Source organism: Ctenopharyngodon idella, chromosome 10, assembly GCF_019924925.1.
Source record: "Ctenopharyngodon idella isolate HZGC_01 chromosome 10, HZGC01, whole genome shotgun sequence".
In the NCBI taxonomy this organism is placed as follows: Eukaryota; Metazoa; Chordata; class Actinopteri; order Cypriniformes; family Xenocyprididae; genus Ctenopharyngodon; species Ctenopharyngodon idella.
Window position 1 is genome coordinate 11,438,745 of NC_067229.1, and position 25,808 is coordinate 11,464,552.

At 42.6% G+C, this 25,808-nt stretch overlaps 2 protein-coding genes across 2 annotated transcripts; both read right to left on the bottom strand.

Moving 5' to 3' along the window:
* Window positions 1-9,074: 9,074 nt before the first annotated feature.
* LOC127520892 (mast cell protease 4-like) lies at window positions 9,075-12,737 on the bottom strand. Its single transcript, XM_051909604.1, has 5 exons — window positions 12,591-12,737; window positions 12,309-12,459; window positions 12,010-12,151; window positions 9,759-10,010; window positions 9,075-9,680 (listed from the first exon to the last, which is right to left on the bottom strand). The coding sequence occupies exons 1-5, from the start codon at window positions 12,712-12,714 to the stop codon at window positions 9,522-9,524; spliced, it is 828 nt and encodes a 275-aa protein (XP_051765564.1). The 5' UTR covers window positions 12,715-12,737; the 3' UTR covers window positions 9,075-9,521.
* A 1,368-nt stretch (window positions 12,738-14,105) lies between these two features.
* LOC127520243 (mast cell protease 4-like) lies at window positions 14,106-25,278 on the bottom strand. Its single transcript, XM_051908189.1, has 6 exons — window positions 25,224-25,278; window positions 24,970-25,126; window positions 24,725-24,863; window positions 19,348-19,596; window positions 19,182-19,234; window positions 14,106-14,259 (listed from the first exon to the last, which is right to left on the bottom strand). The coding sequence occupies exons 1-6, from the start codon at window positions 25,276-25,278 to the stop codon at window positions 14,106-14,108; spliced, it is 807 nt and encodes a 268-aa protein (XP_051764149.1).
* Window positions 25,279-25,808: the final 530 nt, after the last annotated feature.

The following is a 25,808-nucleotide window of genomic DNA, read 5'->3' on the forward strand; positions in this document are numbered from 1 at the left end:
TATATATAGAGAAAAAATGCAAAAAAATTCAGAAATCTTTGGGAGATATCACTGAACATTTATTTAACAATATTTGGAAGGATATAAGTAACCGAACAGATCTCGCCCCTCATTGACTACCATAGTATTTATTTTATGGGGGGGGGGGGGGGGGGGGGGGGGGGGGACTTTTAGACTCATACCCCGGGTGGATGTGGTAGAACTTGACATCCATGCGGCTAGAACCATGATTGTGATCATGCGCTCCAACCACAACTGTCAGCTTCTCTCCTCTGCCAAGATGAGAAAGAAAACATGTATTTTGTTGGTATAAGGACTGATCATTCAAAACTGAGTTTTGCATTTCAGGTCTGAACATAAGAATATGCATTTAGAACCTTATTGTATTAACTTGGTTATGATGCTGCCATTCTAAAGCCACAAATATTTTGCTCAATTTTAGCAACTTTGGTTTTGGTTGAAGTAAAAACACTTTAGACTCCCTAAATTATCCCTTAGTATACTAGGTTGGGTAGTATCATGTGTGTCATTTTGAAAGTAGTCACACCAAGTAAAGACCATAGGACTCTTTGACTCATAACAAAATTCTAACTGAACAAAAACTTACAATTTAAAGCAGTGTGCAGCCGTCATGACAAACTGTTCAGACACAAGGAAGCCACCGCATATGTGTTTGTTATTTCTTTGTATAGAAACCATGTAGGGTCTTGAATGAGGTCTGGCTTCTGTGCCATTCACTATACCCACATTCACAGATGCTGAAAGAGAAATTAGTTTAGGTTGGTTAAATGAGAAATAGATTTGAATGTTCCTTCAGATGAAGTTATTGAGCATAGTGATAGCAATGCTAAAAATGCATAAAATAAACATGGACAAACACTCTACAGAGCGTGTTTAGTGACTATGTTGTTCTTCTTTTAAATCGTTCATGTTTTTGAGGCAGCTTGCATCGTCACTACGTTGAATACGCACATAGTAGTAGTGGTATTCATCTGGTTTATTAGAAGCAGAGATCGTTCTTTGTTAGAAGAAACCTCATTGCTTCACACAGGCTACTTTCTGCTGTCTCAGACGATGACATCTTTGTCTTCTGTCGGCCAGACGGCCACCTTAGCTTCTCCGAAAGGGGGGTGCGAGGGGTGTGCACCGTTAGTTGCAGTTCGCAATCTCACCGCTAGATGCCACTAAAATGTACACATTGCACCTTTAAGTAGGGATGCACGGGGCACAACCTAACGCGGGGTTAGTTGTAACACATGGTTTGAATACTTCCACATATGTTAGCATGATGAATCTTTGTGTATTTACTAGTTGCCATATCAACAATATATATAGAGAAAAAATGCAAAAAAATTCAGAAATCTTTGGGAGATATCACTGAACATTTATTTAACAATATTTGGAAGGATATAAGTAACCGAACAGATCTCGCCCCTCATTGACTACCATAGTATTTATTTTATGGGGGGGGGGGGGGGGGGGGGGGGGGCAGAACAAAAGACAGCAGAACAAAACATTTCTAAAAAAAAAAAAGGTATTATTTTATATGGAAAAAAATAGTCTTTTATTGACAAAATATTTTAGTTTGTCATGTATATATATTTTTTTCATTAAATCAGATAACATTTTAAGCTGTCATATGGTCATGTTACAACATGCCCCATCACATGTTACAATGTGCCCCACCTATGTTGTCACATTTCACTTCCCTTCTTTTGGGGTAAATAAAGAAAAAAGTATACACTGTATTAATGAGACAAAGCCACATATCTGTACCAGACATGTGTGAAATTAATGTGGAACAAAAGAAATTCTCTGAACCCTAAGCAGATTTAAACAAACTCAAAAAAGTGTTAGGTTGTCAAAAAGCCTTAGGTTGTGTCCCACTCTCCCCTATACTTAATAAAATGGAACTTGAAGAACTGGTATGCAGTTTGTTACTCTTAAAAGCACAATATCATTACAAAAAGGCCAAGATCTGTAATTTTGATGCAGGATATACAAGTACAATCTGACACAGACAGATTTCTCCTTAGAACTTGGTTATGTCATAATGGCTGAATGACATGCTGCTATAAGTCTTAATCAGCACATACAATTTAAACATTCTAAAAAAAATGGCTTCTCTCTAATATGCTTGATTCTGATTGGTTGACATTCTATGCTGTTGTTTTTTTTTTCTATAACTGCATGGCTAAAGTAGTTCCAGGCTCCAGCCAAGTCTTGACCGCATTACAGTTCCACATCAGTTTGCCAAATTATTTAGGTTATTCACAAGAGCTTTGCAGCCTACCAAAAGAATCAAAAACCGCAAAAGGCACTGATCAAGCAAATAAACATGACAAACAGGATAAAAATCACTATTAACATTTTTAAATGAAGTTATCTATAAACAGCCCAATCTATCTAGTTCCCTTTCAGTCGGTCACGTTCGACGTACGTCAGTAGTGACCGACGAATTGGGATATCGCTAGAGAGCCCTATCAGCTTCGAGTGAACTACAACAGGCCAATGGAGTTGGCGTGCGATATTTGCATAATGCGCACCGCCCCCGCCAGGTGGTATAAATAGGGGAGCAGATGCAATCGCACTCTGTCTTTCGCTTCGGAGCCATCTAGTGTGTTTCCAGCCTCAGACTTCAGTGAATTCTCAAGCTAAAAAAAGAAAGGAAAATTTCTTCTTCTTGTGTTGGTGTGACGGCACTTCAGCGAGGTCGCGAGCTTCCCGAGGAGCCTGAGCTTAAAGCTCTCAACTGCTGTTTTTACAGCACACAATTTCCAATTCCCAGCATTGTGTCTGTTGCGATTTGGGCCGGTTCCTCCGTTGTGTTCGGGGAGTGGTGTACCCGAACACATCGTGACACTCCCTGTGTGCTTCAGCACAAGAGAGCTGAATTTTTCCCCTCCTAAAAGAGCTTCACAGACGAACCCTGCGTCTTTTTCAAGATGTCATTTCGTCTGTGCGTTACTGGATGCGGTCGTTCATTGGTCCCCGCTGACGGCCACAATCGCTGCATCACGTGCCTGGGCGTTCAGCACGCTGAAGCAGCTTTTGTGGATAGTTCATGTTCTCACTGTGGGAACATGACTATTGCAGTGTTGAGATCGAGACTCTCGTTCCTTGGTTCTCAGGGAGCGGGGGTCCCCTCCCCTATGCCCCGTGCCGCCATTTTCTCTGGCTTCGGCCGGGGGTGACGGTGCGCCGGCGTGTAGGCAGGGTGATCTGAGGATCACGGTCAGGGCTTCTCCGCCGAGCGCCGCTCCGCGGGCCCCTGTCCCCTCTACCTCACTGCAACCGGTGGTGTTGCCGACTGAGCGTGCTGGTCCCTCTACGGAGCGACCAGCCGTTTCTTTCGGAGCACCGGCGGATGACTGCATGTCGATCGCGGCATCGGAAGGTGAGCAAGAGTCCTCGGGAGATGAGGACTCGGCTGCGTTACCTCCCTCCGGGACCGTAGCGTTGTCCGAGCCTGATCCTGAGTTGACGGCTATGCTTTCCCGGGCTGCCGAGAAGGTCGGGCTCGTCTGGAACCCTCCACCGTGTCCCGAACCTTCTCGGCTCGATGATTGGTACCTCGGGGCGGCCCGCGCTGGTCCCCAGCGCCCCGCCCCGATGCCATTCTTCCCGGAGGTGCATGATGAGGTGACCAGGTCCTGGTGGACGCCCTATAGCGTTCGTGCGAGACCTGGTCCCTCGTCCGCCTTCACCAACCTGGATGGCGGGGAGGCTAGGGGATATACGCGGATTCCCCCAGTCGAGAGGTCTGTTGCGATGCAACTGTGTCCAACGGCCTCTGGCTGGCGCGGTGAGCCGCGTCTCCCATCCCGGGCCTGTAAATTCTCGTCAGGCTTGACAAAGAAAGCTTACAGAGCCTGCGGACAGGCTGCCTCCGCCTTGCATGCCATGGCCCTTTTGCAAGTTCATCAGGCAAAAGCGTTGATGGAAATGCCCCAGGGAGGTCTTGACCAGCAGCTGCTTGGGGAGCTGCGTGCCGCCACGGACCTCGCCCTCCGGGCGACTAAGGTGACGGCACGTTCTGTTGGTCAGGCGATGGCCACGCTTGTGGTCCAGCAACGCCACCTCTGGCTGACCCTTGCTGATATGAGGGATACCGACAAATATCGGTTCCTGGACTCCCCCCATATCACAGGTCGGCCTTTTCGGCGACGCGGTAGAGAGCTTCGCCCAGCAGTTCTCTGCCGCCCAGAAGCAGGCTGAGGCTATCAAACACGTCCTGCCCCGGCGGTCCGCTGCTGCCTCCACCCCGCCGCCGGCAGCACAGCCTCAGCCCGCTCGTCGCCGAGGGCGCCCGCCTGCGTCGTCCTCCGCCCCTGCTAAGTTGGCAAAGCAGCAGCCTACACCAGCCAAACAGCAGGGTGCCGGTCGCGGACGCGGCGCCCAGCCCGCTCAGGCCAAGCCAGGTGGCAAGAGGTCGAGGAAGACGCGACCCTGAGACGGGCGACCTGGAGGGGAAGGTTCCTGCTCTTCGGGAGAGGACTCCATCGTCTCTCCCACCCCCGGAGGAGGGCCGGGGGGAATTTGTGAAATTGTCTGTTCCGCCGCTGGCTCTCCGGAGTCCAGCGGTACCCACTTCATCACAAAAAGAGCAGTTTCCCAATCCTCCAGGTCTCAAGAGACTGTGGCTGTCAGCGCGCGAGGCTCCGCCTTGCCACTCGCAGCCCACTCTCACTTCGCCAGCAGGTCCCAGTGTGATGGTCGAGGCCGCCCCCCAGCCGTCTCCCATTCACACTGTCACCTCGCAGAGTCTGACCCCACTTCGGGCCGCTGCGCCGTCCGAGTCGGGTTCCAGCACTCTGCTTCGCTGCCCCACCCCCGGTGCGTCTGTGGTGCCTTTGGTCCCGCTGGCTCGGTGTCTGGAAGCCTGGATAGCGCTCCCCAGCCCGTCCCGCTGGCTCATTCGCACTATCAGACTCGGCTATGCGATTCAGTTCGCCCGGCGTCCCCCGGTCTTCAGGGGTATCCACTACACTCAGGTGTCCCTGGACAATGCACCTGTTCTCCGGGCGGAGATTGCTGTCCTCCTGGCGAAGGATGCAATCGAGCCGGTCCCTCCAGCCGATATGAAGTCAGGGTTCTACAGCCCCTACTTCATTGTACCAAAGAAGGGCGGTGGGCTACGGCCAATCCTGGATCTGTGTGTCCTGAACCGGTCCCTTCACAGGCTGCCGTTCAAGACGCTTACGCAGAAGCGCATTTTCGAATGCGTCCGTCCCCAGGATTGGTTTGCAGCGATCGACCTGAAGGATGCGTACTTTCATGTCTCGATTCTGCCTCGTCACAGACCCTTCCTACGGTTTGCGTTCGAGGGTCGGGCATATCAGTACAAAGTCCTACCCTTCGGGCTGGCCCTGTCGCCCCGCGTCTTCACGAAGGTTGCGGAGGCGGCCATTGTTCCGCTCAAGGAACAGGGCGTTCGCATCCTCAACTACCTCGACGATTGGCTCATCCTGGCCAGCTCGCGGGAGCAGTTGTGCGAACACAGGGACATGGTGTTAGCTCACCTCAGTCGGTTGGGTCTTCGGGTCAACTGGGACAAGAGCAAACTCTCCCCCGGGCAGAGGATCTCTTATCTCGGTATGGAACTGGATTCGGTCGCCCGGACTGCGCGCCTCACCGAGGAGCGCGTCCGGTCAGTGTTGACCTGCCTGAGTACGCTCAAGCGCAGGACAGCGGCCCCACTGAAACTCTTTCAGAGGCTCCTGGGGCATATGGCATCCGCAGCCGCAGTCACGCCGCTCGGATTGCTTCATATGAGGCCGCTTCAACACTGGCTCCGCGGCCGGATCCCGAGATGGGCGTGGCAGCGCGGTACGTTCCGTGTCCCCGTGACACCGAACTGCCGTCGCACCCTCACCAAGTGGTCGGACCCTTCGTTCCTGCGGGCTGGGGTTCCCCTCGAACAAGTGTCCAGGCATGCTGTGGTCCACACAGATGCCTCTGCCACAGGGTGGGGGGCCACGTACAACGGGCATGCAGCGTCTGGTCTGTGGACGGGGCCCCAACTGCATTGGCATATCAATTGCCTCGAGTTGCTAGCAGTACGTCTTGCACTGGGCCGCTTCCAGGAGCTGTTGTCAGACAAGCACGTACTGGTCCGCTCGGACAGCACTGCGGCCGTTGCGTACATCAACCATCAGGGTGGTCTATGCTCCCGCCGTATGTCGCAACTCGCCCGCCATCTCTTGCTATGGAGTCAGAAGCATCTGAGGTCGCTTCGTGCCATTCACGTCCCAGGCGTGCTCAACCGTGCAGCCGACGAGCTCTCACGGCAGCCTCCGCTTCCGGGCGAATGGCGGCTCCATCCCCAGGTGGTCCAGCTGATCTGGCAGCGCTTCGGCGAGGCACAGATAGATCTGTTCGCCTCCCCGGAGACTGCCCACTGCCAGTTGTTCTATTCCCTGACCAGCGGCTCGCTCGGCACGGATGCCCTGGCAATCAGCTGGCCCCGGGGCCTACGCAAATATGCGTTTCCCCCAGTGAGCCTTCTCGCACAGCTCTTGTGCAAAGTCAGGGAGGACGAGGAGCAGGTCTTGTTAGTGGCTCCATATTGGCCCACTCGGACCTGGTTCTCAGACCTCACGCTCCTCGCGACAGCACCTCCCTGGCCCATTCCTCTGAGGAAGGACCTCCTGACTCAGAGACGGGGCACCCTCTGGCACCCGCGTCCCGACCTGTGGAAACTCCATGTGTGGTCCCTGGACGGGACGCGGAGGTTCTGAGTGATCTCCCGCAAGCGGTCGCAGACACCATCACTTCCGCTAGAGCTCCTTCTACTAGGAACCTCTATGCGCTGAAGTGGAACCTATTCGTCGAATGGTGTTCCTCTCAACCAGAGCGAGAGGACCCCCGATCATGTTCGGTCAGAACCGTGCTTTCCTTTCTGCAAGAGGGCCTGGAGCGAAGGCTGTCTCCCTCCACCCTCAAGGTGTATGTTGCCGCTATCGCCGCACATCACTATGCAGTTGATGGTAAATCGCTAGGGAAGCACGATCTGATCGTCAGGTTCTTGAGGGGGGCGAGGAGACTGAATCCTCCCCGGCCCCCCTCTGTACCCTCTTGGGATCTGACCCTGGTTCTTACATCTCTCCGGGGTCGTCCCTTCGAGCCTTTGCAATCAGTCGAGTTAAAAGTACTGTCCCTAAAGACCGTCCTCCTGGTTGCATTGGCCTCGCTCAAGAGGGTAGGGGACCTGCACGCATTTTCGGTTGACGAATCGTGCCTGGAATTCGGGCCCGGTGACTCTCACGTTATCCTGAGACCCCGGCCTGGATATGTGCCCAAGGTTCCTACCACTCCCTTTCGAGATCAGGTAGTGAACCTGCAAGCGCTGCCTTCGGAGGAGGCAGACCCAGCCCTAGCTTTGCTCTGTCCCGTCCGCGCTCTGCGCCTGTACGTGGACAGAACGCGAAGCTTCAGGACCTCAGATCAGCTCTTTGTCTGTTACGGAGGCCAGCAGAAGGGAAAGGCTGTCTCCAAGCAGAGGATGGCCCACTGGATAGTGGACGCCATCGCCCTGGCGTATGAGTCCCAGGGCGTGCCTTGCCCGCTCAGGTTGAGAGCCCACTCCACCAGAGGAGTGGCCTCTTCCTGGGCGCTGGCGCACGGCGCCTCGCTGACAGATATCTGTAGAGCTGCGGGCTGGGCGACACCTAACACGTTCGCTAGATTGTATAGCCTTCGTGTAGAACCGGTATCTTCCCGTGTACTCGCTTCCTCCAGCCGGTAGACGCGAAGAGCCCGTTCTAGTGTCGGCTTGCAATGCCACTCCCGCCCCCTGGGCCGGATACGTGCATCCTTTTTACTCCAGTCGAGTTCCCCGCTTGGCGAACCCTGTCGAGTTCCTCCGCCTCCCCCTTCGGCTCGGACATTGCGGAGTGTCTGATGCCAGGCCAACCTCCGTCACCGACGTTGACGTTTGGCTGGGTTCCACATGTCGTGACCCCTCCACGTGAGCGGTCCCATGTGTGTATTTGTCCACGGTCAACTCCCTAAGGCGAGCCCGTGTCTTTCCCTAGCAGAACCAGCTCTGCTGTCACCTGTCAGATGAGTCTCCCCCTACCAGGTGGAGCCATCCCAGGGACTCCATATGCGTACTGCCCACGGCCAGTCCATATGTGTACTCTCCACGTAAATTCCTCCCCTACAGGTGGGTAGTGGTCTCCGCAGCGTCCCCTACGGGTTCGCTCCCCAGTGTAGTCTAGTTTACTTAGTGGGTATATCGGAACAGCAGTAGACTCTCTCGGCGTAAGCTCGCCCCCTTCCCCGTCCCACTGGTGCGCCGGGTGGCTAGAGCTTGCGCTGGGCACTGGAAGGGGTTCATACTGTGGCGCTTTATTTGGGATCCCAATTCGTCGGTCACTACTGACGTACGTCGAACGTGACCGACTGAAAGGGAACGTCTCGGTTACATATGTAACCCTCGTTCCCTGAAGGAGGGAACGGAGACGTACGTCCCGTCGCCACAGTTGCTGTACCCTCGCTGTAGTGCGGACTAGATTGTCTCCTCAGCGAAAAACAGAGTGCGATTGCATCTGCTCCCCTATTTATACCACCTGGCGGGGGCGGTGCGCATTATGCAAATATCGCACGCCAACTCCATTGGCCTGTTGTAGTTCACTCGAAGCTGATAGGGCTCTCTAGCGATATCCCAATTCGTCGGTCACTACTGACGTACGTCTCCGTTCCCTCCTTCAGGGAACGAGGGTTACATATGTAACCGAGACGTTCTCCTGCTCTCTCTCCAACCCACATGCATACATACAGACTCATGCACAGAAACTTATAAGTGCTGCCCATGGCATTTTATCGATTAAATTGAGGTAATAACATCGCCGTTAGGATGCTTCTGCTGAACTTGCCTCAAAAATTCAGGCAATTTACACAAGCTAATCTCTCTCTCTCTCTCTCTCTCTCTCTTTCATAACTGCATGTCAATGGCTTTAGCCTCCATTGCTAGTTATAATTCTGAAATGATGTTTTGAAATTAGCAACGGACAGAATGTGTCAGAAAGTTCTACTCGAGTTCCACACAAGAGCATTTTAAGGACAAAAACCTGAACATGCCTTACAATAAAACACTGAAACGTCTTGAGGTGCAGTAAATGTGGTAGGGCCTATAAGCAGAATAACTGACTGGAATTATATATAAAAAATAAATTGCTTTGGGACCACATATGTATAATAAATATATTTTTTTGTATTTTAGCCTGACCATTCTGTTAAAAAAAAAAAAAAAAAAATTTAACTAAAGAATCTCACTTTACATAGTTATTCCAGTTTTGGAGATTTCTGTCTTTGCCCAAACAATATGAGCCATACTGGCTAATGTGAAGTGAATTTAGTGCCCACCATGTAATATTGTAATAATAATGTAAATGGTTGTGAAAAAGGAAAACACTTTGACTGACTGATGCTTGCCATGTGATACTTTTATTGGAGAAAAAAAAAAAGTTTTTGGAAGAATTCAGGAAAAACTTTTCTTCCTTTTCACCACCATGAAGTCACTTAACATTTCTCATTTTTTTATGGATCCATTTAATATATTTTGAAATCTTAGTATACACATTAGGATACTTAGGTGAATTACAGCGACGAGGGTCACCGAAGGATGTGACACCAACAGCAGTGTTTCCACAAACCAAAGGACCTCCTGAATCCCCCTGTTAAGAAACACAATTCAACACGTCACTAAAATGCCATATCACAATTAAAACTCAGTTCATAAAATGATTACATACTTTGCAGGATCCACCGTGGCCATGTGCACAAATCATCTGTGAGACCGAGTAGGTTTTTCCCCATTTTTTTTTACATGTTGCATTATCCATTATCTTCACATTGGCCTCCATAAGATAATCAGTGTTTGGACCAGTAATGTGCAGACATCCCCAGCCTGCAACACTACAATCAGGGTCTGTTTTTTTGATGGATTCTTTCTTTGGTAATGATATCCAATTTATATGTTTGCTTGGTTTGACTTTTTTCTCTAGCTGTAATTCAAAAGCATTCATTATTAACAAACAGATTTAATCATCTTCCATAAGATTAAATATCTTGGATTACGCATGTAACCATGGTTCCCTAAGAATAGGGAACAAGACGCTGCGTCCCCTAGAGGGGGCTATGGGGAATGCCTCTGGCAATGAGTCTAAACACGACAATGAACTTGACATGGCAAAGAGTCTCGTTACCTATTCTCAGGGAACCATGGTTACATGGTTATCCTGAGACAGAACCCACGCTGTGTCCTTTAGAGGGTGCTATGGAGAACGAACTACTTACGCCGCCATGCTGAAGGGGTGAGTGTCCTATTGGCTGAGTTAAGTCAAAGGAATCATCATCCCTAAGTTGCACACCAGCAACGTGATCATAGACCAGAGCTTCTCAGGAACGGAGGCCTCAACAGGATGACTCTAATGAGAGGAGGCCTACTATGTTCACATCCAAGCCAGCTTCCAAGGTGGCTCACAGAGCCTATCATTCAGAACTTTATAGAGAGAAAAGAGCTATAACTCGAACCAACTGGCCCGTGAAGCTCCGCAGAGTGGAGGCCTCAAAAGCAATGACTCTCATAATGAGAGGAGGCCTAATAACACTCCACACTAAGGTCAGCAGCCATAGAGGTTCCCAGAGAGCTTAACAACCTAGCTCACCTACCGCTTAGCCAAGCTCTTAAAGCAGAGAGGAGACCTAACTATGCCCCATGCTCAGGATGTCTTGCAAAGAGGCTCACAGAAACCCTAAAACTTGGAAATGCTGCCCTAGTGGAGATCAAGGGAGCAGGCCTATAGCTGAGCTCATAGGATGAAAACACCACATCCTATGCCTGTTAAAGTAGCTATATAACAGGGCTAGCAGCCTGACACAATAATAGGCGGAGCTCTGAGGAATGGAGGCCTCTAATAGATCAACTCTCTAAGCGAGAGGAGGATTAACAACACTCCAGTTCCATAGCAGTGACCAAGGAGACTGAAGAGAGCCTGACAATTTAACACTAGGCTAAGCTCAGAAGATGGAGGCCTCATAATAACGACTCTCTGGAGATAGGAAGCCTAGCTATATCCATGTTAGAACAACTGGAGCAAATGGTTTAATTTAGTATTGTAGTATTCAAGACCGGTCTTAAAGGGTTAGTTCACCCAAAAATGAAATTTCTGTCATTAATTACTCACCCTCATGTTGTTCCACACCTGTAAGACCTTCATTCATCTTCAGAACATAAATTAAGACATTTTTGATTAAATCCGAGAGGTATATGACTCGTCCATAGACAACAATATAATCAACACTTTCAAGGTTCAGAAAGGTACTAAAGACATCGTTAAAACAGTCGATGTGACTGCAGTGGTTCAAGCTTAATTTTATGAATTGACGAAAATATTTTTGTGTGCAAAAACAAAACAAAAATAAAGACTTTATTCAACAATCTCTTCTTGAGATGGGGGGCTCATTGCGATTACTCTGGATCTCCCTAAGATCTTTTCTTCTCCCTGTTTTCATGCCTCCTCCATTCATCGAGGCGTCTACAAGGGAGCTGGCACTTCTTACGCTTCCAGATCTAAGCTTTCCGTGACACATGATATCGTCTGGCTGTCCCGATTCCATCGAGAAAAGGGACAGACTATTTAGTAACACGCTGAAATAGACATCTCCTGAAGACAAGAAAGAGGATGACGTATTTCACAGGTGCCCTTTTATACTCACAGTCGCACCAGTAATGACGTCATAGTCTGCCGCCTTCCAATGTCAAGTTCACTGTCATGTTTAGACTCGTTCTTCAGACACCGGTAATGCCAGAGGCATTTCCCCATAGCGCCCTCTAGGAGACGCAGTGCGATCCCTTTCGAAAGGGAACCACTTACATCATTTTCTCAGTTAACTATGAAGTTAGTACAGAAGCCCTGAAGGTGCATATTTATTTATTTATTTATTTATTTTATTGTTTTGATTATGTTTTTTTCTGCAGCCGGAACAAGTGTAGATATTTACCTTCAAAAGCATAATGTCATTCCGTTCCAAATGAAGGGAAAAGTCTGGATGTTTGAAGTAAGACTTCACTCCAATGCGGACTGAACCTTCATTCTCATTTTTTAGGTCATGTGCACCAATCACAGCTGTTAGTATTTCATTTCTTTTGAAAGAAAGTAGTATTATTTCTCACAGTTTTATGCATTCTTTTTTAAAGCATATTGAGCATACTGATTTGATAACAAAAGTCTGTAAACTATATACTACTGTCATTTCATCTAAAAAACTTTATTTCAGTTTAGAATAAACAAAAGTCTTACTTCTTTCGGCAATGTGCGGCAGTCAAGACAAACTGATCAGAAATGAGGAATCCACCGCAGGTATGATTCTTTTCCTTCTGAAGAGAAACCATGTAAGGTCTGGAGTGAGGTTTGGCTTTCTCGCCGTTCACTATATCCACATTCACATGATCTGATAGAGAGAGTGCTGTTAGTCAACTTATTCAGCACACAAGAAACATCTTTATGAGGCATCAGCAAAGATGCTGAGACCATACCGACATCTTTTAATAATGAATCAACATGCAGTTCAGTCAATCTCACCAGTGAAGGTCAGGTGTGGCAGCAGAGAGGCCAGCAGGAGCAGAGAGATGATGATGGTCATGACGATCTTACTGATGCTCTCACAGGCTAAACACAGTATAAATATAAGGATGGGTGGAGACATTGAGCTGGTCACGAGTCTTCTTTTTTTTTTTCAGTTTGTGGATGAGTAAATGTTATACTTGTTAATACTTGTGGTCTCATTTTCAGACCAAAGATCTAGATCTAGAAGTTTTAAGCAGGTTATCAACATTGTGAATTTAGTAAAGTTTTTCATCTTTCCATTAAAAAAAAACTGAATATACATTTATAATGCTCTGTTATGTTACCTTGCCAGTGAATTACAAAAGAAAGAAAGAAAGAAAGAACACTGCTGTGAGTGTTTTTACCTTAATAGATAATTCAATAATTTGGCTAAGTAGAAATTTTGAAATTGAATAAACTATTTATCTTACACTTCAGGGGCCTCATTTATAAAGCGTGCGTACACACAGATTTTTGTCACCTCTTTGTCACCATCTCTGTTTGAAACCTGCAATTGCAGTTATATGCGGAATTATTATCTTTAATCACCGGAAAATGCCATCTGAATAAGTAAGTAACATGTCTGCCACTTGTTCTGAGGGGAAAAGCATTAGCCTACAATAAATCTCACTGCCAATGGTGAATAAATCTAACGATTGCTTAGCTCATATCGCATCAAACCGTGCAAATTATTGTTGTTATACTTTGTTCTCAAATTGTTAATGTTAACAACACAAGCATTGCGTGATTATGTATTTAGTGTGTATTAGCGTTACCTGTAGATTTAAATTTCTGTAGCCACTCTGCAGTCTTTTGCTTTTGTCTACGGGTGAATCTCCAGTTATCACTAATGATTGTCATTTGGACCTTTCTGGATTACAATCCGCCATCAAAATGTTAAGTTTAATTATTGCAGCTGCTGTGAGAAAAGGCTATAAATGATCCGCTACCAGCAGTATTATATATGTATCGTCTAGCTGGGACTCCTTCCTTTCTGTTTAGACGTGACGTAATGACTCAAAGACGAACGGCTGCATGCTCTAATTTCCCGCGGAAATCCACCAGTATCGATTTATTATAAAACATTATTACAAGCTTACTGTTGTGAAACAGGCTAAGGTAAGGAGATAGTTTTGAACACTGGCTGGTTATACTTGCTCAAAAATGTATTTTGGATAATTTTTAACCAAAAAAAGTTACGGACTGCAGCTTTAAAAAAAAAAAAAAACGTTTTTCTTTTTTTAAAAGTGTTCATATATTTTTCATGGCCACTGTAGAAGGACATTACGTCAATGTCACAGACGTATTGGGATCTATGTTACCGACGTAACTGACTGAAAGGGAAAGAACATTTTTAAGTGTAGACATTTCACTTTAGTTTCCATGCTAATGATCATGATTGTCATTATCAATAATTTGTTTAGCTTTTGTATTAATGTAACAGAAGTCGTTTTGGCTACTTGAATCTTTTTCACTATTTTTAGGGGCTGTTCAAAAGAAATCAAACAAATACTTCATCCTTTTACATTGCAAAAACCACTTCGCGTTTGAAATTATGGAGTGGATCCATGGAAGATATGGTAAAAACTTTATATAAAATTCAGGTCGGTCACAACTATTGCAGACTTTTTCATCATCAAAGGATGTTACACTGACTACAGTTTCTCCAAACCAAAGGACCTCCTGAATCTCCCTGTTAAGAAACACAGATCACACAGGTCTCTAATGGCATTTATGAGTTCACACTTACAAATAATTAGATAGAGTAAAAGAGTATGCTTATTTGGCGAGCTGTCCAGGGGAGGGCTCCAAGCTCAGAATGTGGCCCGGACCCAGAGTACTCCCCCGTATAGTAGTAACTAGCCAAGAGTCAGGAGTCGGGATGGCAGAGGGATGCAGAAAAGACTGTGAATAAACAAAGGTGAATCGGCTATATATATAGGCCTTATATCATTCAATATAATGTTCAATTTCAAAGTAATCAGTATTATTCATTATACTAATAAGACTTTCTTTCACAGAAATGGGAAACTAATAGCTGTGCTTTGTACACACAACCTAAAAAATAAGCATGAAAAGTTTGTCAGTTTCAGAGTTTGTCCATATCACAGTGTCCGTATCCTACCACAAGCATCCTGTACTTTACAATTCACCTTTTGAGTAATGACATTATGCTACTAAGGGTAAAAGAAGTTCAGAAATATAATTTTTTGAGATTAAAAATAATTTAATCTGTCTTTTATTGATTATTGTGTTAATGTGTCACAGCTAGTCAAAAAAGTCCAACAAAACAAGAATGTCAGGAGGATTTACATATACCAACACAAGAGGGAGACATCAAACCAGATTCTGTTTGCAGTGTCGCAGGCTTGAAGAGACTGAGCTTTGAAAGGCAACAGAGCACGTCTCATGGAAGCAGACGTGAAGATCATATCACATCACAGAAAGCGAAAATAAATGGAAAGACAACTACTTAGCCTCCTCACAGATGATCTGTCTATGGCCATAGTGTAAGCTGTAGTGTATGTAAAAACAAATGATGTTTTATTAACAAAGTTCGGGAGGAGCATGTTCAAATGATCTAACTAATGAGTATATTACAATACCCAATTGTTTATCGACAGTCTTTTCTGCATCCCTCCGCCACCCTGACTCCTCACTCTCGGCTAGTTACTATCCCAGCCAGGGATATGGGGGGGTACTCCCTGGCTGGGATAGTATAAGCATACTCTTTTACTCTATCTAATTATTTGTACGTGTGAACTTGTGAATGCCATTAAAGACCATCAGCAGAAATTTTGATGAAAGCCGACAGCACACATGGATGGAGACAATGACACTGAACTAACAGTGATTTGTAGTTCAAATATGACCACAAGATCATGCAGGTATGTATATCTGCAGAACACTAATGAGTGTTTTCCAATCAGTGGGGCGTTTTCAAACCACGATGGGCATTTTCAACAACGTTACCCTATTTGCTCTAATCCACTGGGGGCTTGGTTTAGGGGTGGGCCTTCATGATTTTAGCAAGTCTGTTGAAAAATGGTTGAAAAACATCCATTGTAGTTTGAAAATGGCCACTGATTGGTAAACGTCCATTTTGGTTTTTCATGTGCACTTCTCAGTAGCCTAATTCATGCTTCCTCATTAGAGAGAAAACACAGGTGCATCCTATACAGAAGTCTTGTTTGTTGAACCACCTGACATCCTTACATGAATTCTCTGGAACAATTTCAAACAATGCTGCATCAAAGTTATTATTTCTCTCTTCCTTTGTTTTGCATGCGTGTTATTTGCATTTGGTTTGTATTGTTACTGACTGCAATGAGATACATTAATTAATTAAAAAAAGTTATTAAAGTGTCTGAATAAAGCATCCATTTTTCTACAAATCCTAAAAAATGTAATGTTTAATTCCTATAGAAGCACTCCACCAAAGGGGAGCATATATCCCTTTTTCCAGACACAACAACATTTGTGGAGGGAGGTAAACGAAACGAAGGACTGTTGTGAACTGCCCATCATAGTTTCGTTCACCCTGCTCTACTCAAAGGGTTCTTGAACAGGAAAAACCTCAGTAATTAGTCCCTCCCTTTGGCATTGCTACCTGTCCAAGGGAGAGCATACATCCTTACCCTTTTCTCAGGAAAGGAAAGCAAATGAGAGCAGGACATGCAGTTTTCCCAATAACTCATGCTGTAAACCCAAAATGAAGCCGCAGGGGAGCCTAGGCCCTACTTAAAGACCCCAATGTAACTGAGAGAGGGCAGCTCATACCCTGCCTTGAGTCAAGGCACTCTACCCAAGATCTACTGTTGCGAGTGCAACTTCTTCTTTAGCATTAAACCACAGTAAGCAACAGAGAATAAGGAGGGACGCCCCACAAGTGAACTTCATCTATTTATTAGCAGTGTCGAACTAGGGCCATAGTAAACTTCACTCCGACTGCCTTATTGGCAGACCAAAGAGGTCAGAGTGTGAGATCAAAGCATTGAGGAGAAAGATTTTCCCTTTTTCCTTATCACAGATGATCCTCCGTTGCAACTATAGCAACCACAGAATGGCCGATGCACTGGCCGTGTTCTCTGTGGTATGGATGGCTAGATCTGTGACTTGAGCTGCTTTTTTTGGACTGGCTCAGGAAATAGTATCACTCTATTGATGGGCCTGGAGTTGCCTCAACACCTGTGTCCTAACCTTGGGGGAGGTGGATGTCTCTACTCTGCACATCTGTGACTCCATGATCGAGGGTGCCGTGCTGCTTCAGCAAACACAGGGCCCAAAGCATGTGGTGCAAACACCTGACTTTCATCCCACAAGAAAGAAGTCAATCGAGATGGGAGCTCCCTCACCGCAGCTTGTCACAGTGAGCGCATTCAGTTTCCTCAGGAGCTAAACGTGCTCACTCCGTTGGTAAGGTTGATTCATTGGCAAGCTAGCTGGGGCATTATTATTATTATTATTCTTTCTATATCGCCACATTGATGTGTCAAGATAATGGAGAGATTTATATTCAGCTCAAATAGTCTATCCCATGTATTTGAATTATTCGCATGTGGAGAGACTGTAAGCAATGATATGTGAGTTAACCACTTTATTAATTCCACAAGGGGCAAGTATATTAGGGCGGTGGCAACACATCACAGACAGAAAGAAAAACATATATTAAATGCCCCAGTTTAAGAGCAGTTTGCTATAGCTATCTCTCCCGTGGTGCTGCATCTTCTTTGTAGGCCTCGCCAATGGAGGGAGCAGGTTCAGCTCTTGAGGAAACTGAATGCACAGTTTAATTAAAAATGAGAGAACAAATTATTATATCGTGCATACGATTTACTTAAAACAAGGGAACGAATTATTATATTGTGCACAATTTACTAAAAACGAGGGCATGAATTAGGAAATTGTGTGCACGATTTAGTAAAACGAGGGAACGAATTAGTAAACTGTATGCACGATTTACTTTTTTTCCCTGCGTGTCATGTGCGGGGCTCTGTAGATTTTAACTCTGGTTGTGCTGAAACGCGAAGCAGCTTTTGTCGTGACACTCACTTAACAAGAGATGATACTTCAATATGGCCGCACCAAATCTGGTTTAATCCAGTTTGGCAAACCAGCAGTGGGTTACTATAACCTAGAAGGCTGGGTAGTTTGTGAGGAGGTGCATTATTTCTACTGTCAGTGAAACTTAACCCAGCAGTGGGTTACACAACAATGTGAAAATAACCCAACAAAATGACCCAACAGGCAGAACCCAGCAGGTTGCGTAAAAAATAACCCAGCAAATTTTAGAGTGTATAAATAACATGTTTTTAGGTTTATTTATATATATTTTTTTTTTTTTTTTTTTTTAACTGTTTAAGTGTCATGATAGGTGTGTGAGCTGACACGTACATTTTCAGGTGCTTCCAGTAAGAATAGACCTTTTCTAATCTATGGTGAGTCTCGTGTCCTTGCACAGTCATTCGATTTTCTATTTAAGATGTCTTTGCAAACTAGAGTGTTTCTCACAGAGTGTCTGACCACATGTGATGAGATCGCCCCCCACAGGAAACAAAGCTGCTGAGAAGGGACAAAACCATCTTTCCACTGAAGTATTTGGTGTTTGTCACATCTGACAAATTGATCATGATGTCAAATCATAAAATTATCTCTAAAAATCCACACAAACAATCAACAGAGTGTGTTAGGAAATAAAATGTTTATTAATCAAGCTCTTGCTTTACACCTCCAAAAATACATTTTATCCAAGGCAGAAATTTGCAAATGTAGACTGGTGTCTGGTGTCTGGTGTAGACATTGGGTCGTGTAGGGGAGTCACAGTTGTTTGCCTGATTGAATGAAACAACATGACAATGAGGACTCTTTGAATGATTGATGCTTGCCATGTGATACTTTATTGAAAGTTATGTATGAAAGAATTCAAGAACTTAACTCACTTCTCATTTGTAGTTATGCTGTCGGTCTGTCTGGTGTCTGGTGTAGACATTGCGTCTTGTAGGGGAGTCGCTGTTGTTTGCCTGATTGAATGAAACAACATGACAATGAGGACTGTTTGAATGCTTGATGCTTGCCATGTGATGCTTTACTGAAAGTTATGTATGAAAGAATTCAAGAACTTAACTCACTTCTCCTTTGTAATAGGGGTGTAACGATTCATTTGTTTTCTCGATGCATCAATTACAAACCCTGACGATGCATATGCATCGATCTTCAAACATGTTTTTTGAGTCGTGAATCATGAATTTCGGTCTATAATCGATGAAAAATGCTAACAATCGGATTAATCGCGATTCTATAGCGATTCAGTGCTTTAAAATATATAAACATTAAATTACTACATGCGCGAATTGATGGAGAGGTTGTGCGGCGTCATTCGCGCCCTCACAGCTCTCCTTCACAGATTATATATATATATATAATTGAAAGTTATGTACGGAAGAATTCAAGAACTTAACTCACTTCTCAATTGTAGCTATGTTGTTGATCCATTCAAGATATGATGAAATCTTAGTATACACATTAGGATAGTCAGGTGAATTGCAGAGCTTTACATATGCAAATGATGTGACACCAACTGCAGTGTTTCCACAAACCAAAGGACCTCCTGAATCAAACTGTGAAGAAACAGAGATCAACACATCACTAAAGTGCCACATACTGTGTCAGTTTAAACTTAAGTTCATAAATTAACATAACTTTAAAAGTGTGTGAATCATCTTTTGTACATACGGCAGGATCCACCATGGCCACGTGTGCACATCATCTGTGAGGCTGAGTAGTAGGTCTTTCCCCATTTATTGCTACATTCTGTGTTGTTCATTATATACACATTTGTCTCCATTAGACGATTAGTCGGTCCCTCTTTAATTGCCTGTCCTCCCCAGCCGGCAACACTACAGAAAGTAACTGTCCCCACGTCTTCTTCTTTCTTTGGTAATGATATCCATTTAACATTGCTTAGTTTGACTTTTTCCTGTAGCTGTAATTCAAAAACACATCTGTTATTGATAAAAGATTTAATCATCAAGACTGAACTTCAATTGATTATACTGCTGTTTGTGAGGTTAGTAAAAAAGCCCTGAAGGCCAAGGTGAATTTTCTTGCATGTTTTATACATATTTTACTTTAAGTGCCTCTTAAAGTGGCCCTGTCATTCTATCCGCTTGATAAGTCGTGACATAAGGAACGCCCTTGCTGGGTCCAAGCCTTGACTCGTTTCACTTGAGAATGCCATCGCGACAGCTGTTTAGGAGTGCTATTTATTCATATTAAACGTTTAACATTTAAAAAAGTTAAACATTTAAAATACTGGGATTTTGGTATGGAGATAAAGGTTATGATTATTATTTTTTTATAGTATTACACCACATCGTGTGTGTATATTAGCACAATTTGTTGTTTTCTTGTGGTACAAGATAGAGCGTTTGGACCCGGAAGCGCTGCCGCTTGATGTCAGACTTAATAAGCGAATACTGCTTGTATCATCTTTTGTAATTGCTAAGGAAGACCCAGTGTTGAAATTCAGATATGATTACCATATCTGAATTTCAACACTGGGTCTTCCTTAGTAATTACGGGCGTTTCTTTCTGACTATAGACCAATCACAACAGACCAGATCGTCTGACCAATTAGAGCAGAGTAGGCTCACTGAAAGGAGGAGTTTAGAGAGACTGAATCTTCGAACGAACTGTCTTCAGACTCTATGAGAAATGAGGTGATGTGCAATGTATATTATGAGAATATTAAAGTGTTTTTGACATATGTAAACCTATTGTAGGAGACCTCCAAAACTAAATTAGCAACCTCAAAAATAGCATCACAGGGGCACTTTAAAAAAGCCTATTTCCTACAATATATATATTTTTTGCTGTGTATAGAAACAAGGTCAAGGTCAAAATTTATTTATATACACTGTAAAAAAATAAATCGTAAAAAAATGGTCAATGATTGTCAGCTACAGCTGCCAAACAAAAACCTTAAAATTAAAGTATTCTAATTTAAATAAAATGTGAATCTTTTGTATTTAACCAGAAAGAGCACACATGAATGAATGAATGAATGAATGAATGAATGTAACTATATGTTACTGCCTCTGAAATAAAGCAACATGCAGTATAACACCAGTGTCTTCTGGCTCATCCTTGACTGAAGCACAGGCTCTACTCTTCAGCACAATGGTGACCCACAAAACAGACGATACAGAAACCCTTTAAATCCCAACAGAACATTAAACACGAACAGATCTCTCAAGATCTCAGCATCTTCACTTATTACAATCCAGACTTTATTTCATATTAAAGTTCTTATTGAGAATTAACAGAAGTTGAGATGTTGTTTTATTGAATAAAATAATAACATTTGAAGTCACCACTCTGACCCTTTAACAATAGTGTTTCTGATACATGTTTGTTAGAGCAAAAAAAAAAAAAAAAAAAAGCAAAAAAAAAAAAAAAAAAACAAAAAAAAAAAAAAAACAATTTTATTACAACATTATGCAGAAAATGTTTTGTCAAGGTCATCACACAGACATCAAGAATCAGAGTATGAATCTCAACAATGGTGACAAAAAAAAAAAAATAATTCAGATCAACTCACGTCACAAAACTACAGAGCCCCTAAAGGGACGTGGTGGTGGAAAAAAATTGGGATGGGAGGGAAAAAAAAATTCAAATCTTTTGCGTTTCCCCGAGAAACTTTGCGTTCCCATGCAACGATATTTGCTTTCCCTCGCAAAGATATTATCGTTCCCCTGCTGTGAGCTCGGACAAACAGTTCCTCTTTAATGTCCCGCTGGCCGGCAGTAGTGTTTCAGTCAGCTCCATATGTTAATAATGAACAGAAATAATGCGCGACTCATAGAGTTTGAACTTCTTGGACTCAAATATAAAGAAATGCAGTCAGTGCTTAATTAAGTCAAGGAGTTCAGTAAAGTTGCCGATATATTCACAGATTCGAACTTCCCGGATAACTCGTGAGCTAAAACACAAGCTAAAACACGTTGTTAAAACACAAATGCAGCTATTTCCAAACATAGTAACCTAGACAACGAGCTACAACAACCCAATTTTCCTCAAATGTGCTTTATAATATATAAATTAGTCTCTATGAGCAGGCGGCGGAGAGACAAGTCTGAAGGGACCGTCTGAAAAGTGCAAAACCCAAAACCCTTTTGCTCATTTTATATTATGAAAAATACAAATACTCAATAACTTCACTGTAACACACTGTACTGTCACCAAATTCAGTTAACACATTACTGCTCTCCTGCTGGTTATAGATACTACAACACAGTTCTACAGTTTGGCTAGTAGCACATAAAGGCCTTTACACAAATGATGTTGGTACGCAGTTTTCCACCACCACGTCCCTTAAGTGCTCCGCTGTCACAAAAAAGTCACAAAAGTCACAAAAAAGCTTTGTTGATTGTCACTATTGTTGAGATTCATATGTTGATTATTGATGTCTCCCAAAAAAAAAAAAAAAAAAAAAAAAAGGTTGAAAACATTTTCTGCATAATGATTTAAAAATCTGAATACTAGGTTATCATAATATGATTCCACAATATCACAGTGAATCATATGAAATTAACAGTTAACATACTCAGAAACGCTAAATGACATCAGCAAATCAGGCCACTTCATGATAACTATATCATCAACAAGCAGCCAAACTCATCTGATCAGAGATTCTCCTGCACCTTTTGCTATAACAAACAGGAATCAGAAACACACAGTTAAAGCAGTCAGAGAAAAACTAACACAAAAAAGTCAAGGGGTCAGGAGCTCAACTAAAGCAAACACTCACCTCCATAATGGTGACATCAATTTTTTTTCCCCCAATAAAACAACATCTAAACCTGTTAATTCTCAATAAGAACCTTTGTGTAAAAGAAATAAAGTCTGTAATAAGTGAAGATGCTGAGATCTTAAAAGAGATCTGTTAGTGTTTAATGTTCTGTTGTTGCCAGTCATTTGAATCAAATCAGGAAAAACCTGTAAAATAAAAGTATTTTTTAACATTTAAAGAAAATTTTTGTTAAAGTTTTTTGCACTTTATTTAAATTAGAATATTTTACTTTAATTTTATGATTGATTTTTGTTTGGCAGCCGTAGCTGCCAGTCATTGACCTTTGTTTTTTTTTTTGTTTTTTTTTTTTAGGATTTTTTTTAAAGTGAAGGTAATAATTCAGGAAATACCTGTAAAATAACAGTGTTTTTTGGTTTATTTAAATTAGGATATTTTACTTTAATTTAATGTTTTTTGTTTGGCAGCTAAAAAATGGTTTGGACCTTTTTTTTACGATTTTTTTTACTGTGAAGGTATTTGATCATAATAATTCAGGAAATACCTGTAAAATAACAGTGTTTTTCGGTTTATTTAAATTAGGATATTTTACTTTAATTTTACGGTCTTTGTTTGGCAGCCATAGCTGCCAGTCATTGACCATTTTTTAGGATTTTTTTACTGTGAAGGTATCTGATCGTAATAATTCAGGAAATGCCTGTAAAATAACAGTGTTTTTCGGTTTATTAAATTAGGATATTTTACTTTAATTCTACAGGGTTTTTTGGCTGCCATTCATTTGACCGTTTTATCATTTAACTGTTTTGTTACTGTTTAATTACTGATTATTTTTGTAATTTTACATACATTTGTTTGTAATTTAAGAAAACAGAAAAATACTGTATAAAAATACAGTAAATTTTCTGTAAAAAATATGTGAATTACTGTATTTTTTCATTAATGTCATAATACATAAAATAACAGCCGAGTTGTTAATTTACATTCATTGTTTGTAATTTTACAGAGTTTTGAGTATAATTTAAAAGAAAAGAAAATGACCATAAAAAAATCACAGTTATTTTCCGTAAAATTAGGATTTTTTTTACAGTGTAGTCATAACCTGGTACATCACAAAACTGCAACCCCTAGCATTTAAAAGATGCATACAAAATAAAACCAAATTACGAGTAAGCCTAAGAAAAAAGGTTTTAATTGATGCTTTAAAGACACTTAATGTAGGAGAAGCTCTAATCGTTAAAGGTAGTGAGCTCCAAAGTTTTGGAGACCTGAATTACCAATGATTTTTCAAATTTTCTGCATTGTTCCTTTTTTTTCTCTTTCTCTCTCTCTCTCTCTCTCTCTCTCTCTCTCTCTCTCTCTCTTCTCTCTCTCTCTCTCTCTCTCTCTTTTTTTTTTTTTTTTTTTTGCTACACATTCCGTTATTCTGTTATTTCTTACAGCAGGAAATCGCAATAAAAATTCAAATGTCACCTTTGGCCACTGTATCCTGATCAGAAACTATTATTAAGTTGGCTTGAAAAATCTAACTTACTGATCTGCTAGATAAACTTTTTATTATTCTTCTGACAGTAAATTTGAACAGCATCTCCTCCTAGAGCTTTAAAGCTACAACCACTACACTCGGCTCAGACCTTCAGACTGTTCTGACTCGGGTTGCTATATCTTTTCAAACTGATCCGACTTATGGTTTTCCTAAAAATGCTGATCAAAACTCGGAAAAACTCCCATAGACTTACACTGAAAATCTGAACATTCCATCAACCTCCAACTGTCACAAATTCAAATCTAAACACACTGAAGCCCATCAGACTCAATGAAGCTGCCATTCTATGTACTATTTATAAGCCATTTAAACTCATTCAAACTCATAAACTAACTATCTATCTAACTTACTAACTAACTATCTAACTAACTAACTAACTATCTATATATCTAATTTACTAACTATCTAACTATCTATCTATCTAACTTACTATGTAACTATCTAACTTACTAACTATCTAACTATATCTAACTTACTAACTATCTATCTAACTAACTAACTAACTATCTAACTACACACACTCACATACTCACACACTCACTCACACACTCTCACTTACATACACACACTCACTCACTATCTAGCTTTTAAACTACTAAACTAAAATTTAAACTATTTCAAACTGAAAACCTTCAAACTTCAAGCTTTTATAACTACTCCAAACTTTTTGGCTAGGATTTTTCAAGCCAACTTAAAGTTTGTCTACGAACTTTACTCATCTAGTTAGTATTAGTATAGTACTATATTACAGGTTGTTACCCTCAAAAGCATGATGTCATTCTTTTCAGAAAGGAAAAAATAGTTTGGATGCGGTTTGTAGGACTCCACGTCGATGCGATCTGAACTCTTGATGTTATTTAAATCATGAGCACCAACCAGAACCGTCAGAATCTCAGATCTGTTAAAAGAGAAAGTCATGATGGTCATTTATGTCATATGATACACTGCGTGGTTGCACTGCAGTCGTTGTGTCAGTCAAAAATGATTTCTAAACAAGCTCTTACCCGTCCCAGCAATGTGCAGCAGTCAAGACAAACTCATCAGAAATTAGGAATCCACCACAGATATGATTCCTGTTCTTCTGAAGAGAAACCATGTAAGGTCTGGAGTGGGGTTTAGCTTCTGTGCCGTTCACTATACCCACATTCACATGAGCGGAGAGAGAGAGAGAGATAGTGCTGTCAGTCAACTTATTCAGCACATTAAACATTCTTAAAATCATCATAATATACTGTTATATAATCAGTCTCACCAGCGAAGGTCAGGTGTGGCAGCAGAGAGGCCAGCAGGAGCAGAGAGATGATGATGGTCATGATGAAGAAGACATTGATTTCTCATGGCAAAACACTGTATAAATATACTGTAAAGGTGGGTGGAGTCACTGAGTGTAAAAAATAAATAAATAAAAAATTCTATAGCTGCATTGCTAAAGTAGTTCCAGGTAAGTCTTCACCACATTAATGTTCCATTTCAGTTCTCCAAATTATTTCAGTTATTTACAAGAGCTTTGCAGCCTACCACAGCAAAAGAATGAAAGGCCTCACTCAGTGCCTTTACTTGCACGTCCAGGAGCGGGGTGCAATTTTTTAAAAAAATTATTATTATTATTTCAATCTAACACTGTAAGATAATTAATATCTAAATTAGCAAAATTTTAAATATCGGGCAAAAAACTTGTGTCTCCATATTACGTCTTTTTTTTTTTTCATAAATCAATACTATTGGTCCCTATGCCCTATAAAAGTTATATGTTATATCTACTCAATAAAATTGTGGCAACAGATTACAAGCAATATTGTTAATTAAATTCAACAAATAAGAATTGAGTAAGAATTAATCAAAT